Raw genomic sequence first — 19016 nt, 5'->3', positions numbered from 1 at the left:
GAGGAGAAACCCCTGGACTCACACCAGGCAAAATAAGCTTTCCATGTACGGTAATAAATCTTACCAGAAGAGGCTTTTCTAGCCTTGATCAAAGTAGGAATGACCTCTGAGGAGAGACCCCTCTCTCTCAAGACCTGGCTTTCAACAGCCAGGCCGTTAAAGCCAGCGACTGTAAAGCAGGATGGAATATCGGCCCTCGAAGCGGCAGACGCCACGGAGCGTCGACTGCCAGATTTACGAGGTCTGCGTACCAAGACCGGCGAGGCCAGTCCGGTGCCACCAGAATCACCGTGTGCGGTTCTGAGGCCAACCTGCGAAGGAGCCTGGACAGCAGCTGAATCGGTGGAAAGGCATACATCAGACGATACTGATGCCAGGGCACCACTAACGCGTCTGAGGCGTCTGCCTGAGGATCGCGCGTCCTTGCCACGAACCTTTCCACCTTTTTGTTTAGACGAGACGCGAACAGGTCCACATCTGGGGAACCCCACTTCGCGCACAACATCTGGAATACATCCAGGTGAAGGGACCATTCTCCCTGGTCCAGGGTCTGGTGACTGATAATCCGCCTGCCAGTTCTCCACCCCCGGAATGTGAACTGCCGTTATCGCCGGGACGTGCGTCTCGGCCCAAGACAGAATGTCGGCTACTTCCCGAGCCGCTCGGGCACTCCTGGTGCCCCCTTGGTGGTTGACATAGGCCACCGCGGTGGCATTGTCCGTCTGAACCCGAACCGGGCGGCCCTGAAGCCATTCCGACCATTGCAGAAGGCAAAGCTTTATCGCTCGCAATTCCAGAATGTTGATCGGAAGGGAGGACTCCTCCTCCGACCAAGTCCCCTGGGCGGACAGATTGCCCAGGACACCACCCCAGCCCGTCAGGCTGGCATCCGTGGTGACCACCGTCCACAGCAAGGGACGAAAAGACTTGCCGACACTGCCGGGGACTGGAGCCACCACAGAAGACTCTAGTGCGGTGGCTCAACGATATCCGCAGATCCAAGGACTGCGGACGCCCGTCCCACTTCGCCAGAATCTCCGCCTGGAGACCCCGCGTGTGGAACTGGGCAAAGGGGATCGCCTCGAAAGCTGAGACCATCAACCCCAGACATCTCATGCATGTCCGGAGGGACGAGCTGTGGTTGGCCCTGAGGGCCCCGACCTCGTCCTGAAGCGTCCGGAGTTTGTCCTCCGGAAGGAAAACTTTCGCCCGTACAGAGTCCAGAACCATCCCCAGATATGGAAGGCGAACCGAAGGACACAGAGTCGACTTCGGAAAGTTTATGGTCCAACCGAACTCTTGCAGAGTCTGCACCGTGGTGGACAGGTCGGCCATTAGGCTCTGGCTGGCAGTTGACCGTATGAGGAGATCGTCCAGATACCCCAAGACAGCAATGCCCTGTGCTCGTAACAGGGCCAGAACCGGCGCCAGTACCTTGGTAAAAACCCACGGAGCCGAAGCGAGACCGAAAGGTAACGCCACGAATTGGTAGTGTTCCTCCGCAATGGCGAATCAAAGGTACCGTTGATGACCCTCGAAGATGGGAATGTGTAGGTACGCATCCTTCAGATCGATGGAGGCCATGAACTCCCCCGGACTCAGGGCAGCCACCACCGAGCGCAGGGATTCCATGCGGAACTTGCGCACCCGCACAAAGCGGTTCAGAGTTTCAAATCCAGAATCGGACGCACCTTGCCCTCCTTTCTGGGTACAGTGTACAGATTGGAGTAAAACCCCCGAAATCTGTCCCGATGAGGCACCTGAACCACCACCCCCTGGGCCCGCAGGTCCTGCACCGCCAGGTGCAGATTCTGCAAACGCTCCGGAGACGGCTGAAGATTTGAGGGAAAAAATCTGCCCGCCGGCCGAGAGAGAAATTCGATCTTGTAACCAGATCGAACGATTTCCTAAACCCATCTGTCCGGAATGCGGATCAGCCAAGGTTGTAGGAAACCGCGCAGACGTCCCCCCACCCCAGAAACGGGTGAGGGCGCCCCTTCAGGCAGAACTAGCGTGGGTAGTGGAACCGGACTGACCGGATTTTTGCTTACCCGCCCACGGCTTCTTCTGAGAGCCTTGGCGCTTGAAGGGCTTGCCCTTGGCTTGTGACCGAAAGGCACGAAAGGACCCCTGGGAGGGCCTAAACGAGGGGTTCCGTTTGCCACGGAAAGACTTGTGCCTGGGATTTTGGGGTAAGAGAGTACTCTTGCCCCCAGTAACACCTTTAATCAGCGTATCCAAAGCCTCGCCGAAAAGGCGAGACCCCACATAGGGAAAATCTGCCAACGTCTTGCGAGAAGATTGGTCCACAGACCAATTCTTCAGCCATATCAGGCGACGGTTGAGCACCGCCACGCCAGACAGACGTGCGGCCAAAGGAGCCAAATTCAAGTCCGCATCACACAAATACATGACGCCCTGATGGATTTGATCCACCATGGCCAATGTGGTGGGCGGAGCCGAAGCAGCCACCAGGGTGCGCCTGAGCACCTTCGTCCAATCGGCAACCGCCTGGGCCGCCATAACCGAAGCAAAAATAGGTTTCAGCATAGAACCAGCAACCATGTAGGCATGACGGGCAAGAGACTCCAATCTCCTGTCCGTAGGGTCCCGGAAAACCGGGGTATCCTCAGAAGGAATCGCAGTAGCTTTGTTCAAAACGGCTACCGCGTGATCCACCTGAGGCGCCACACACAAACGCTCGTCGGTGGATGGTGCGAATGGATAAAGCAGTTTAAATTTATTCGGCACTGTAAAGGGCTTCTTTAAATTGCGCCACTGCTCATTAACCGTATGGTGAAATTCAGCAGGGCAGGGAAAAACCTGCGCAGATTTGCGGGTCCTTTGCGTCCCAAAGGAGGACACCCTAGTTGGAGGTGCTGGCTCATCCTCCAAGTGCAAAGTATCCTTAATGGAAGCGATCAGCTCATCCATGAGTGCAAGCTCTTCAGGCGAGCCAGGGGGAGAAGTATCCACCCCTTCCACCTCCGCCTCCCCCTCAGACCCCACGAGGTCCAGAGATGAGAAGGGCACGCCAGCCCCAGCAGCCATATCGCCCTCTGAATCAGAGGAAATGGATAACCTGGCCCTTTTTGCGGATCGTTCAGCCATCAGCATCTGCACCTGAGACACTAAGGATGCCACTACAGTGGTCAGATCGGCCCCCTCGGGGGGTGCAGCAGCCCCCTGGTCCCCCACCAGGGCGGGGGGAAACTTGCTATCCTGAAAATCCATGCCCACAGTATAAAATCAAAAAGGGGTACTGTCCCTTCAACACCCGGCGAGCGCAGCCCACCGCACACTACTGCATGCACTGATCCCACAGGGATAGAGAACACTGAGCAAGGAATGACAGGACAAAGAAGTAAAAAACCTGGAGAGAGCACAAACAGGCTGCTGACACCGATCGCTGTCCCAGAGAAAGAGGAAGTGATGCAATAACCGGCTGACTATTATAGCCTATGAAGGCTCCGCAAAAAATGGCCGCTCAGGCTGAGGGATCGAGGCTACAAGAAAATGGCGCCGACGCGCTCGAACGAGCGTGGCCCGCCAAAATGGCGGCAATCGGCGCCAAAACACAGCGCTGTACAGAACAGGGCCATCCATAGCATTTTCTTGCAAAAAGACAGGCGGCCGCATAGCGGTCGCCGCTCAGGTATGTCTGTATATTCAGCCCCACAGAAAACTCACAGCAGAGCGGGAGGGCCCCCCCCCCTTTAGCAGCCCAAAAGGCACGCATCCATACAGGGATCTGACAGGGAGCCCGCACAGTACACAGACATGAGGGTACACACAGCCACAGACTGAACACCCATACAGATGGTCCCCACACAGAAGGTGCTTACTGTACCGGATGGCGTGGGGAGCCTTCTCAATCGACAAACAGCTATCAGGATGACAGGGAGTGCCGCAGCCAGGACGCAGTGGACCGCAGCACAAGACCGCAGAATGGCGTCCAGGGAAGTAGCCACCTCACAGGCAGCATCCCTGCAGCGAACAGGGATGGGTCGTTCATAGCGCCAGGGCGAACCATAGCTGAACGCTCGATGGCAGGCTGGGTATCCATCTGGCTCTCAGCCCTGGGATCCAGGGCGGCCAGTCCGAGACCCAGCTCCGCATGATGATTCTTCATCCGAAGATCCCTAAACTAAAGCTGACAAAATAACAGCTAGTAAAGAAAAGAAAAAATACTTGAAATAAAATCAAATAAAGGGTAGAAGGCTGAGACTGAGCCCCAGCACAGGAAAGCCTGCTACTCCTAAGCTAGGCAAGATCAAACTGAGTTGGGAATGCTGGTGCAGGGAGGTATTGACTAAGGGGACAGCCCCTCGGGGTGTGTCTATGCTAAAAGCTTTTATTAACAAATCTTGTTGCCTAGCTACTCCTGCGGAGAAAAGGTCAATACCCATTGGTGAAGACTTGGGAAGGGGCGGCGACTGTCGGAGGACGTAAGAGAAAAGACATTTTCAGAAAATAAATCATAAGAGAAAGAAGAAGACTGAGACTGTAGCCTCAGCACAGGGAAGCCTATCCACTCCTAAGCTAGGCAGAAGACAAACTGAGTTGGGATGGCTATTGCAGGGGGGTATTGGACTAGAAGGACAGCCCCCATGGGTGTGACTATGTAGATGAATTGTTCTTTTACAAGTCTTATGCCTACAAACTCCTGCAGAGAGGAAGCAATACACCATTAGTGAAGACTGTGTGAATGGGCGGCCACTGTCGGACGTAAGAGAAACAGTAAACGCATTAAAAATGCAGTGGAATGCACCAAAAAAAGCAGTGGAACGCACATGTCCCTATTTGAGATGAAGGAAAAAAAAAGAGGGTAAAAAATGCACTGGAAAGCATCAAAAACATGCATGCAGAAATGCATCCGGAACGCATCTGGACTGCGTTTCTATGGTGTGAACGGACCCTATAAGCAGTTACAGCAACAATTTTTTCCTTTTGGGATAAAGGTTTTACATAAATAAAAGCTGATCATTGTAAGCACCTCTGTCAGTGGTAATTAATTTGTCTCATACCTGTAGCTGTATATAGCTTCAAGAGAGCTTGTACTTTTGAAAAATAACAGACATACTGGCCAGATCACCAGATGAAAAAATAGAAGAAATAAAGCCTATCACATCTTGGAATTGGTCTGGTGCAATATGTGTTTGCTTTCAGACCCCATTCAGACTAGCGCGACTTGTCAGGCTGACAAGTCGCGGCCGGTCGCTCGCCATTGAGTAGTACAGGACCCGTTCTAATAGGAGCGACACAAGTCGCTCCGACTTAGAAAAAGGGTCCTGTACTACTTTGGGGCGACCTGGGAGCGACTTGCATAGACTTCCATTATGTGAAGTCCCTGCAAGTCGTGCCGAAGTCGCTGTGCACCGCGACTTCACAGGTCGCCCCTCAAAGTCGGATCGCCTCAGTGTGAACCGGCTCTAAGAGTAGTTGTTCACATCCTAAATGTTGTTTAGAACTAAAGCTAAAGCTACAACTCAAATACAAGTCCATTCAGGAAACTACAGAGCTCTCAATAGCTAGATTTTTCTTTTTGCATATTTACAAATCTATCTGCTGACACAGATAACATGCATTAGGCTTATTTATAAAAACTGAAGAATTTCCCAACAAGCAATCACTTTCTCATCAAGTCTTCTGTAAAATTAAAGTAACCATTGGCAAGGTCTCGATTTCATGGAGACTGTTCTTTAGTTCAGTTCTATACTACCCCATATGTAATTTTGGTTTCAATGTGAAAATTATTTTTCTTGGGAAAATAAGGCATTGCAAGGATTTAAACACCTTTACAGCATTTTGAAGAATATTTAGATTTGAAAATTTGTACTAATGTTCGATATTGCAAAATCTTCATACACAGTAAGAACCCTCAAAAGGAGAAAACCTATGGCACACATTAGATTTACGATCCTGCTGCTAGTGCCAAGATTGCTACAAATTGCAGGGAAAATTGCTCAGCAAGGCAACAATCTGTGTCCCACCTCAGCCCACTGCCCAGACCCTTTCGGGCACTGGCTGGATGAGTGAGTACACGCCTCACTGACAGAAATGGCTGGAAAACATAATTTACCAGTGAGATGGGGATGCCATGCTCATCCAGCCAGTGACGGAAACAAGAATTTTTCTACCTTTTTCTGTAGTGCACAGCGATCCAGTCTCTGGTGCAGTCAGAAAGTGTGACATGGGCCTAAGAACACTGCCAAGGACATAACTTCTGTAAAATGTCTCAGGTCCTCTGAGTGAAGCAAGAAACCTAGGAACAAAGAGTCTGAGAATTTCTGACTACTAAGTGAGGCCTTGTTTAAACTTGCCTTAAAAATAGGCAGCTAAGCCACAGTTTTACACCCTCCCCATCCACCTTAAAATTCAACAGCAGGGATGGGGGTGCTAAACATGCTGCGGCTGAGGCAAAAATCATATCCCGGCATGTTTGTGCTGCAAGTGCAAATGAACCCTAAAATTTTGGTCATCGTTGCAAAGGAATAATCAGAATTTTTCTAAACCCTGTGAAGGTTAAATACTCGTTTAGTTAAGGAGTAGAGGATTAAGGAGCAAATACCGCACATATACCAAGTAAAGTGAACAGCCTTAGATGATACACAGAGATGAAACAAATCCTCCTATATGTTTTACTTGCATATCTGCGGTCTTAAGCTTCCTACACTGTTTAGAAAGTGCACATTTTGTTTCCACATTCAGCAGTGGGAGGGGAGTCTAGGCATACACTGTGTGCAAGATGATTGGAGGTAAGGCACACATTTCCCCCCCCCCCCCCCTTACATAGACAGAGAAACGAAGAAACTTGCAGAGCTGTGCTGTGACTAGACAATCTCTCTGCTCATCTTCTCTAAGCACCCATCTTGACACAGTTTTCAAGCTGCTTTTATCTCCTGTATTGGAGAACTTGTCAAAAGTTATAATGCTGACAACAGAGGAACGGAGCAGCAGAAAGACAAATGACTCAAAGTTTTGGAGAGAGATAAGTAAACACCACAGATATATGTGCATAGGTCAGATTTCATGAATGGGGTTTTCATCCACTTTAAGCTTCCTCCAGTGCTGCAACCATCCCTCGTCAGCCTCTTGCAATCACCTGTACAGCAGCTCTAAGACTGGGGAAAGGAAGTGACAGCACTGAGAGCCAACAAGTAACAAGCTGACATGAGTTTAAAAGCAGAGGGATGTCCTTATCAGTGTGCTGCTTCTCCTTCACTGTACAATCACAGAATGGAGACAGGGTGGTGCGAGCATTGTATTTCTTAATAGGAACAAAGATAGTGGTGCCATGCGCCTTCCTGTGAGTGCAACAGAGTTGTGCAAACTGCAGGACTGGACAGAAATACAAATCTACTGACAAACAAAACAAGCCGGTCCTTTAAACGCATTTCATGTATTTGCTCAGCTTTAATTGCAAAGGTTTAAGTTCAGCTTTAATTGCAAAGGTTCACCTGCTATTGTTTTGCTGAAACTGCACTGCATTCCAGTTACTCCCCATTCCCTCAGTGCTTAGTAGGCAGACTATCTGCTTTAATGACATGACCATTCCCAATGTTGTAGTAAGTGAAAATATGCTGTGAACAGAAGTGATCCAATCACATGTACAGGAACTCTATCATTTCTGCAGGTGATCTTGACAAAATGCTTAAGTACTGGTCAAATAGTCCCTGTCATATGTGTTTAGGAAGAGTAAAGTTTACAAACAGCTAAGCAAACCGCAATGCTCAACAGTGACCTTACCCTTTGTTAGAAAGAAACAAAAAACCTAGCTTTAACATGGCTGGCGCTAGAAGAAACCTGCAGCACTGCTTTCTGCATGAAAGGTAGATATTTCAGTTGCATTGTTTTTTATACCATTTACTATTTTTACAAACGTAGGCTTGAAGAACAGAGGAGCATTATGAGCAATGATACCTAATTTATTCCTGGTGTGATATGTATTTAAATATAAGGAATGTAGGAATGGTATTGTCACTTCATATTTGTTCTTACCTGAAGGAGGACACAAGCTTTACAGCCCGTTGTGATATAAACAATATGCATCTTATCTGTATGTGAACCTTTTTCAAATAAATTTTAAGTGCAGCAATCCCTGGAGTTCTTTTTCTATATATTTATTTAAAATGAAACTCTCTCAATCAACATTGACTATTTTAAATCCTTCTGCTGATAGCATTGGTAAATAGATAGAAAGAGGTGTTATATTTTCCTGTTTTAAACATTTTTTTAATCATTTCTTCAGTTGTTTCCTGGTTTCCAGGCCAAGGCAAATGATGTCATACATCCAAGGAGTCTTCAGGAGGAGAGATGGGGTTTTGGCCTGGTAAGACAGACTACTGAATAGAGTAGCACAAGGGAGATGAAGGGCAACTGAACGAGATGCAGCAAACAAGGAGATAGCTAATGGGTTAAAAGAAGTGTCCTGAGCATCCAAAAGCCAGAAAAGCAAACTACCCAAAGACCCTCCCCTTATAGGAGTAGAGGCACACCTTCATACAGGAGGTCTAATAGAGGGGTTAGTGGACCTCTGACTTGAGGCACTAGGGCTGAAGGAGTTAGGCTCTGAAAGCCTATAAATACTATCTGCCAAAGCACATTAAAATTAAGGGTGGAATTCTCCGACCCTCCCACAGATCTTCTGCATTGTGAGAAGAGCACGCGTTGGCCACCTGTAGCATCGGTAAGGACGGTCTCAATAGCATGTCTGTACAGACAATGCTAAGCAAAGGGCGACTGAATCAGATCTTTTTTAGATGTCTCATCAGTGCTCCAAGCATGCACTCGGAGGGCTTTATACATCTGCACAGACATCAGTCCCATGTGAGGTTTTGAGGCTTTCAGGCCATCACAAGACAAAGCACAAGACACCATACCTTTGCTCCAACCACTCTATAAAACTGGCCTAACCCCACAATGGAAGGATCTCCTTTAAGTGATTTTGCCAATTCTGACATGGTTTGGCTGGTCAAGGTAACTGCTAACACAGAATAGAGGGCCAAGCCAGTTTATTCAAACTTAAATCTAAGGAGGGAACTCAACTGTCAGTGAAATCCTGAAAAGTGAGCACATTCCTAAAACTTGTTTAGCGGCTCAGGCACCATCAAGGTTTTTCCAGTCTATGCAGAAAAAGGACAAAATGCAGATATAGCAGAAATCTGTGCGCACTGCATCAATAATGTTGAAAGCAACCCCCGATATATCTTAGTCAACTGCAGGAGGCTGTGGTGACACAAAAGCAGCCTCTCCCGAAACAAACTGTAGAGTCAGAAATGGCAACAGTGATTACAGGCCCATTTTGCAGATGCTGTAGGCAAGAAGGGGTTAAGAGAAGAAACAGAAGCATGACTGGTGCTTCTTGCAAGCTAAACAGAGGTAAAGAGAGCATGTACAGCACTCCACCTAGCATATGACAACAGTGCTAAATCCATAACCCTTAAACCTTCCAGCAGTAAAACCTGTGTCAGTGCTGGGAAAGTTGAAATGTAGCTCCTGATGCTTCAGCACAACCAGCCTTAGTCACAAAACAAATCTTCACAGACAGTCACACTTGGGGCTGTATCATGGCTCTATACCCCTATAATACAGAGGAAAAAATTCCACAAGCAAAAAATTATTGTTTCCGCAGAGCTGAAAAAAAAAAAAAAGAAGGCATGCAACTTGCTAGAGCAGTAGTAAAAAAAAAAAAAACAGAAGAAAAAATGGAGGCACACTGATTAGAGAAGGGATTATACGGGGACAGGTAAATATCGGTTTGCCAGTGCTCCAACCTCCTGTAGTTGGCAGTAAAATCCAACTGTTTTTGAATTTCCTGGGTTCCTCAATGGGTGATGAAGAAACCAGTTTACTACTTTCATTGTGTATACTAGAATACTAAAGAGAATCTGTAAAACAATACCATGAGAAACCTGAAATATAATTTTTCCTCCTCATTCTACAATTAACAAACATGCTCAAGGAAAGGCACAATCACAGTAAAGTGTTACCTGTACTGTCCCAAAAAATAGTTTGTAATCTAATAGACAAGGGCTCGACAAATCCCAGGCACCTGGGCTTTTGTCAGTGACAAGTGCCTCAGCTGCCATTACAGGGTGGGCTGCAGGTGGGTCTTGGCTGGGAAGGTGGAGGCGGCCTGAGCCTTGTAGGCCCTCCAAACACAACACTGGTAAATTATAGTGAAAACGATTAGCAGTGGCAGCCGGGGGGGGGGGGGGGGGTGCTGCTGCAGCAAAAGAGTGCCGCGGCAGCCGCTGACATGGCGTGTGCAGTCCAGCTAGGGATCCCAGGTGGCCTGTCATCCCTGCTGCTGCTACTGTCACCCTCCCCCAGTGTATTGCTGGAGCAGGCCCAGCTCAGGGGGGTGGCAGCCTAACGGATGTGGGGGCTCCAGAGTCAATGGTCTCCTGGCATCAGAGCGCCCTGCTCTGCTGGCTGGAGGAGAGGCTGAGCCGCGAACAGTTCATAGAGATACTGGAGAGCTGGGCTAGCCGCCAGAAGTGCGAGGAGGTAATCACGTCTGACACACAACTGGCCTGTTCACATGGCACCAACTTCACTCAACTACCACTGCAGAAAGCCTGCTGTTCGTCACAGAGGCTGCCATTACTGCTTCTGTCATTCAAAGTGATCCCCAGGAGCCAGGCTGCCTTCACTCTGTGTTCAGGGCACAGGAAGTCTAGCAACTAGCATTTTCAAAAGGAGCACAGCAATGGCAGCCTCCATACATGGAGCACATGCATGCTTTATAATTTATCCCCAGTTTTCAGGTGATGAGCTCATCATCATTGCACTAGGGTAGATGGTGCATCCAGTTGTCATGGCATTGAGCTGGGCACCGTAGAAACTGGAGAGACTGTATTCATGGTACTTGAATCAGAGAGAGCGCGCTCTTGTAATGGCGGAGGTAAATACCCGGTGTTGTACATCTGTAAAGATACACATCAGGACTACATAAGACTCTGTTCACACCTGAGCATTTTTCAGCTTGTAAAATGCTCAGCTCTGAAGCTCCGAAACGCCCAACAAGCAAAATTCCATTCATTAAAATGGTCCCTGTTCAAATCTGAGCATTCTGCTGCCTGAAACGCAAAAAAGTACATAAGCTTCTTTTTAGCAGATTACAAGCCTTTTGGTCCCATAGACTTTAATAGAAATGCCTAGTGTTGTCTATTGGCTAAACAAAAATGCCCAAAGCTGTAAAACGCTTAAAATACACTTCTAAAACGCCTTAAAAAAGCTTGTAAAAAGCTGCAAAAAAAAAAAAAAAAAAAAGCTTAAAAAAAACGCCTGAAAATCTATACGCTCAGGTGTGAATGGAGCCTTAGAGAAGGAGTTTTGTCTTTAAAACAAAAACTTTGTTTTCCGATTTCTCCACAGTACACCCCCTTCCTAGTAACATGATCTCGGTTTTATTATTTTATTGTTACTTGACTATTTGTTTACCCTACTAGTGTGACAATTGGTTATCTAGCTCCCGTAAGATCATTTCTTCATGATTTCCCTGCAGAATTGCCACAAGGCTTCTTCGGTCAAACATGACCTTCCTGATCCATCATGACATCGTTTTCCTGGTTTTATAACCTATAGGAGGCCCAATCCTCTTCCCGATGAATGACTTGTTCCAACCTATGGTCCCCCTCTGTTCTTTCCCTTATGTGAAAACATAACTGTTCTTGAGAAAGATGGTTGGTTTTGCCCCCACTTGGACACAGTTTGCTCCCAACAGAGGTGTCCGGATTTCCTAGGAACACAATCACCAGTTTGTTATAGGGCTCCTTATACTCATTGTTTTGTTTTACATTTCTTGTATTGTTTGCACTGGCTATGTTAAGTATACCTATGATATACCTATCATAATGACAGAAATTGGATTATCTCCTATCTGGATATAAAAATCTGTTGATGAAAATCTTCAATAAAAATATGGTAAAAGGAAAAAAAAAAAAAAAAAAAACTGGCTCCTAACTTTTTTAGCTGGTTTCTAGATTCTAAATTCAACGCAAATTTGTCAAGCCCCGATCTAATAAATTCCAGTTTTCGTTTGAGTCTTCTCACAGCAGTACTCTGCATCATAGTATACTTACCAAGATGCTTTATTGGTGTTTTACATTCATGTGTTATTCCATTTTTAGGAGTTGAGTCTGTTTGTGGAAAGAGAGCCTTAGGAGTTGCAGTTGTCTCCTGTTCTTGATCATTTCTTCTAAGGGTGTGCCTTCCAACATAATGACCCCGTCTTGTCCCAGATACGTCACTTTCAACAGTCTCAGAGCTTGTGTCATTTGGAGCAAGGTTTTGTTTCTTGTTAGATGATTTCTTTGCAGTTGACTTGGCAGAAGAACCTTGCAGGCAAGCCTGTGAATCCCCTGGGATGGCAGAGGTTCTGCTGTCATCTGCCTGTGATGCAGGTTGCAAAATCCCAGCTTGGTAGTAAGGGTTTGGATAATACACGGGTTCTTCTAGACCAGGAAAACATATGACGGCTAAAAACCAATGAGCACTAGAAAACAGAGATAAATGTCAAGAAAAGAGGTAGTTTTTACACAGGTTCAACATCTATGTTTGGTTGAGTAATAGCCGTTATATTTTTAAAACATTTCACCAAATCTCTCTCAACTTTTATAGTTATACTGCTGATACAGAAAAACGTAGACCTGCTTTCTTTTAGTCTTAGTAGCCCAACAATTTTATAGCGGCTGCACAAAAACCGCACAAGAGGGAACCTAGACATAATAAAATTAATTTCTTGAAGTCCATTGGCAGAAGCAATCGGGTTATACTGCTACCTACAGGAAGAATGGACAATGACAGAGAAAAATCATAAGATCATAAGCTATTTCCCAGTATAACCCATCCTCTACACAGCATGCCTCAGTTTTTTTTATAAAGTAGTACTAAGGGCTTTAACAAAACACAGAGGTGCAGAACTTGTGTCACTCAATGGAATCCAAGAAATAAAACCGGATTTGTGACATACTTGGAATTTCCATATCTTGGAATACAGTTCAGGAGTTGATTCTTAGACCATGGGTTATATGCCGCTACCTTCAGGTGATTAAACACTGGCAAATGTTTTGCTGGGAAGTACAGTACAGTTTTCGGTGATGGACCGGGAAGTACAGGCGCATTTACAGAGCACATGTGGAGGGGAAAGAAACACACAAGGGGTACTGAGAACAGTGGAAATGCAAATTATTCCAGTACTAAATTAGCAAAAGAAGTCAACTGGTCCCGAGACCAGGTTTTTTAAGGGGGAGACAGCAGAAAGACTTCTCAGCTCATAAAACGAGGCAATATGGCAATGTGAGGCAATATGTAGAAAAGGGGTCCATTAGCTATTGTGTTCTCTTGGCGGGCAGCTGTCCCTGCCGGGAGAACACAATGATTACTATTAGCCTCTATAGCCAATGGCCATAATCACATTCTCCATTCCCAGCGGAAGCCTAGTGAGGGGAAACGCGTTGGACAGGAGAGCGGCGCCGTCACATCATACAGTGCGGTCTGCACTGCAGGCAGCCGCGCCGGCTGTAAGATCATCATACATACCTAATCCATCCTTATACCATGTAAGTGCAAGTCTTTAATAAAGTTTATTTTTACTGAGGATAATGCACTATTAGCATTTCTTTTGATTGTGGAACTGCCTCTTGGGAGGATCTATCCTCCGGACGTTGAAAGCTGGAATCAGGGGACCGTTGATAGCCATCGGTGCTGATCTGTGGTCATATCCAGGGACTAGAATCTAGGAGAGACACAGATGGGATGTATATGTCTGAGCCCACTACTATATACAATCTGGTAAGAAGTTAGGAACTACATTTTGTGTTAAACACGAGGTGTTACACCGAGGAAGGGATCCTGCAAGGGATAGAACACGGGCTGAATTGTGTGTCTTTTTGCGGTAATTCATTTTGCATCCGGTAAGGAGCCACCCTTAAGCGCACATCCTTTACCACCTATGCTGAGTCGTTTGATTGCAGTTTTGCATGTTGCATCTGGTAAGGAGTCACCCTTAAGCGCACATTTATCACTATATTTGTTCAAGGTGGAATACGTAAAGTGTCTTCTTTACTTGTCCGCACGCTGAGCACTTTCTAAGAAGGAACTTTTGTGTGGAAGGATTCGCTCATTGCTCACCTTGTGGACTATAACAAGTTAAAGCCATAATTGATTTTGACACAAGGCATTTCTTGCGGAGCATATTGAACTCACTTCTGATTTATTCATCTACTTGGATTGAACTTTACGTTTCGTTTACATTACTTATCACAATGTGTCAATGAGGTTGTACCCAGCACTGTGCGGAGCATCTAGATTTAACATTATTGTTTGGATTTATGTCACATATTTTATTCATCCAAGTGTTTATTTTATTTAATTTATATTGCATATATTTTTATAAATACTGCACGTATTAATTTTGCATATATTTTTATATATATTGCACGTATCCATTTTGACTTGATCCACTAAACAAAAAAGATTGTGACGTGTACCTATGTTGATTTCTCGGGACACACATCAGAATAGGTAGAGCGCACTCTCATTTATTTCACTAATTTCTTCACTCTATTGTTCATAGAGTTCAAGTGCAGCCACCCCCCTCCCCCCCTATTTTTTTCTTTAGTTAAGCGCACCCATACACATTTATTTATAATAATCTCATTCTAAAAACCTTAACGACTTGGGTATAATCAGCCTGCCCATAGATGATCCATCTACGGCTGGCTTTAATTGCCAAGTCTGCAAGACACCAGCCAGCACACAGTTTATGCAGTAATCTGTATCAATGATTTTAAGAGCATGATGGGGCATTTCAATACACATCTGCCAGCACTCCATGGATCTTCAATTATAGTCCAAAACTTTTATTACAGAGCGATCACATCGCAAAGGAATAAGTGCAATGTTTCGGAGTCATGCAGGACTTCTTCGTCCTGCATGTGACAAAGGGGTCCTGCTTGACTCCGAAACATTGCACTTATTCCTTTGTGATGTGATCACTGTACAATAAAAAGTTTGGACTATAATTGAAGAACCATGGTGTGCTGGTGAATAGGTATATTGATCTGTGACATATCCAGTATCCAGATGGTAATTGTTATAGCATCCGCTACAGATGAGCCTGTGATCCAGGAATGTGTGGCTTGGAAATATAGACATGATAGGAAATGCGCGATTAGGTGGATAATGGTCCATGCACCATATTTTGAAAAATCTTGTAAAGGAGATGACCACTCCTTGTGATTGTAAGCCGCAAGAAGGTGTAGGAAAAAGTATGACTTGTCTAGCAGGAAGTATGTGTAGTGGGAAAAAGAAGAAGATAGGCTAGCATTAGAGACTCTTAAGAGAAGTATAGGGTTCCCATAAAAAAAAAAAGTATATATCCTAAGTGGATGCAGCATCAATATGATGCTGCATCTGTCCCCTGTCCCCCGCTGCCTATGCACTGAGAACTGAGTGATCAAATACCGCTGATTACTCAGTTCTCCCCTCCACTCTGAGCAGAGAGCAGTAGCAGTATCTGGCTCTCTGCTCCTCCAGCACTCACTATAGCGCTTGGCTGTGAAGGATGCAGAACAGCCAGCGCTGGCCTTGTTTGATCATCTAGGTCAAGGAATCCCTCTAGAGAAAAGGGACCCTGTGGAACACCATGTGTCACGAGAGGCTGTTCATGTCCCAGGAACAGGGGGCTTTTCTGAGGAAGGGAGTAGTGGCCCAGATGTGGCGCAGCTCCAGAACCCAATTCAATATAAGGACTGAAGCACACAGTCCCAGAATGGGGAGAACTCAGACAGACTGGAGAAGGTGCAGGGTCCTGTGAAGCAGCACAGAGGAGATCAGAAGTAACAGAAGAGGTCACCAGAGGCAAAAAAAAAATAAGCATGTGGGCTAAAAGAGGGGGCTTTCTGGACCTGAATTCCAGAGAAGGAAAACTACCTGGGGGTCCACCAGGATGCACAATAAGCCCCACTTGAAGTGGAGGCTTATTGCCTTCATGTAGAAGGCATTTCAAAGGGATTAGGCTGACCTGAGTTTGAGACCACAGTCAGAGTGGAAACCAGAATCAGAGAGCCTGGGGCATCTATGGCAGAAATCGTGTGATTTACCCAACCTAACCCTGAACATCTTAGGTTGGGGCAGAAGTACATTCTAGTTTCCTGTGACATTACTGCTCATGATGTCCGATGCAGGGCCGAAGAGACAATGCACCTTGAAAGCCAACCATGTTGGATGCTTTTTGGACATATGATCAGCATTTCACCGAGATCGCATTGCAACCAGAGTTCCCTGTGCATCTGAAGATAGCAAACCCCTACAGAATATAAGAAGCATGTTACAAGTCATTACAACTGAAGCACAAGTTCCCAGACGTTTGCTCCACCCACTCCATGAAACAAGGGTTCATCCTGGTGGAGAGGAGATCATTTTAGAAGAACAAATGCAATCTGGCACAGGCTGAGAGATTAAGGTCACAGCCAACACAGGATGGAGGGCATAACTATTTACTGGGATTTGAGGAGGGCCTATCATCAGAATCTTTAAAGCTAAGCACACCTTCAACCTAATTACTGGTGTTCCTTTTAAAGTGGTACACTGATTTAACAAATTCCCCATCAAATGAGAACATTTCAAGAAAAGTCAAGTGGAGCCCAGGACCCCTAAAGGGTGCTTCCAGTCCAAAAAGAGAGATACCAGAGTTAGTGGATTTAAGGTTAAGGTTTGGAGGCAATTTAGAAGAGAAGATTGGAGACAGCAGGCTGATTTTGCAAATGCAGGCCAGAATATACTGCATCAAGAGGGTCCGACACCAGCTCCTGTAATTCTGAGTTAACTGCATTAAACTGCATTTTGTGCCCACATAGCAGTAAAGCAACTAGTCCTAAAGTGTGAGGCAAGTCCTTAGTTACTCATAATTTCAGGTGTTACGAAAGTCAAGTGGCTGGAGGAAGGCAGTGAAAATGGAATGGAGACCAGAGATCCACAAGGTGCCTGCAAGCGCGAGCAGCAGCAGAATACAGCTTCCCTCATGCTAAATGGAGGGAAAAAGAGTACAGGACGACACTCCACCCAGCAGACGAATGTAGCGCTCAGTCCCTCAGTGTTAACCCTTACTACGGTTAAATGATGGCGGGAAACCTGAAAGGCACCTAACAGTCTGGATAGTGAGGTAGCTCCAGTGGCTGTAGCCTAACTGGCCCTAGACACACACTCTGAGGGCTGTGTAATGGCTCTGGACCTAGAAAACACTCGGTGACTATATTTTACCAATACACTAAGGTCTGGAAAGTACCACAATGAAAAGCATAACGCCTGAAGGTCACATTCAAGGCTAGCCCAAAATGCCCAGTCCAGCAATGTCTGGATAAGGCCTTCAAAGTAAGACTAAAGAAATGCTGATCTGGATAGCTGCTATGTAGAGACCAGCCCAAGCAGTGGCATGGCAGGAAATCTGAAAATCAATTGATAAAGACAAAAAAAGCTAGCATAAAAAAAAAAAAAATACAATTAGACATTTAGAAAATTAGAAAAGATGTGCATCCTCCTAGACTACTAGAAAAAAAATCTAAGGCATGCTGGGTAGAGAATGAGTTACACTGGGGACTAGTTTAGACATTTCCTGTTTGCCAATGTCTATATCTCCTGTAGGCAACAGTATGACTCAACTGTATCTGAATTCCTTCTCTCTCATTGGACAAGAATGAAAGTACTGTTGCTCCAGAAGGCAGGCTTACAGCCGTAGAGAAACCAAAGTTCTTAACTAGTGGGATAAACCTCATTTATAGTCCAGTGAGCAGGGTTGTAGGCGAACCAGCAAGGTGCTAATCTGCAAATTCTGAATAGTGGTGTCAGGTGGGTGTGAATTTTAAAAGTAGCCAAACAAAATTACAAATAGCCAACACAACAGTTCTCATAACAATCAACTACATGTTTAGCTGTATGGCTGGAGTTCTGCTTTATCGCTATATTACTTTAAATTGCTATATTACTTTACTAAATGGGCCAGAGCGACATTTTTTTCAAATGTACTGCCTAATCAACTGCTGAATTTTAAATCAAGGGCTGTAGGAAAGGTAAGTGTTAAGTATGTTTACAGTGTGAGGGTTCAGCACAGAAGTAGGACTTTTCACTAATTTTTGTTCAGCCAATGAAGAAGATTTCAGGGCCTTCTTTGCCAATTGTTTGGGCACTGAGCTGTGTTCTAGTAGGGGATCAGATGAAATTTATAATTTCTTCACCACAAATACAAAATAGCAAACTGACCATCTTTGTCATGGACATGCAAAGCTTGGTGAAATGAGGGTCGTACTGTATTCAGTACATCGTCCCTATTCTCCCCATGCAGCTTGGGGTTCATCAGACCTTACACTACACAGTTCCATTAAAAATCACAGATTACACTTCCTTTTAAGATTTGCAATCACAGGAACTTTATTCATACTCAGATGGGATTGCAAAGGTTTACGCAAATGAGTCTCAGTCAAGCTGATACTTATCTTGTGCAGATTTCTGCAGTGCAAATACAGTATCTCACAAAAGTGAGTACACCCCTCACATTTTTGTAAATATTTTATTATATCTTTTCATGCGACAACACTAAAGAAATGACACTTTGCTACAATGTAAAGTAGTGAGTGTACAGCTTGTATAAAATAAGTAAATTTGCTGTCCCCTCAAAATAACACACAGCCATAAATGTCTAAACCGCTGGCAACAAAAATGAGTACACCCCTAAGTGGAAATGTTCAAATTGGGCCCAAAGTGTCAATATTTTTTGTGGCCACCATTATTTTCAAGCACTGCCTTAACCCTCTTGGGCATGGAGTTCACCAGAGCTTTGCAGGGTGCTATTGGAGAGTTATCTTCCACTCCTCCATGACGACATCACTGAGCTGATGGATGTTAGAGACTTTGTGCTCCTCCACCTTCCATTTGCAGATGCCCACAGATGCTCAATAGGGTTTAGGTCTGGAGACATGCTTGGCAAGTCCATCACCTTTATCCTCAGCTTC

General features: G+C 45.6%; 1 protein-coding gene across 1 annotated transcript in view; it reads right to left on the bottom strand.

Annotated features, from left to right (window-relative positions):
• The window catches only part of SENP6 (SUMO specific peptidase 6), a gene marked incomplete at its 3' end in the record, with an annotated part of 259644 nt that overhangs the window by 28543 nt on the left and 212085 nt on the right, over positions 1 to 19016 (bottom strand). Inside the window, 1 exon segment of the mRNA XM_082250891.1 lies at positions 12090 to 12502. Within this exon segment, the coding sequence (XP_082107017.1) occupies positions 12090 to 12502 (413 nt within the window).

This window comes from Pelophylax lessonae (assembly GCF_965119305.1).
Source record: "Pelophylax lessonae genome assembly, chromosome: 3".
Classification (NCBI taxonomy): Eukaryota; Metazoa; Chordata; class Amphibia; order Anura; family Ranidae; genus Pelophylax; species Pelophylax lessonae.
Note: the sequence above shows the minus strand (reverse complement) of the source record. Positions and strands in the feature narration are given on the sequence as shown.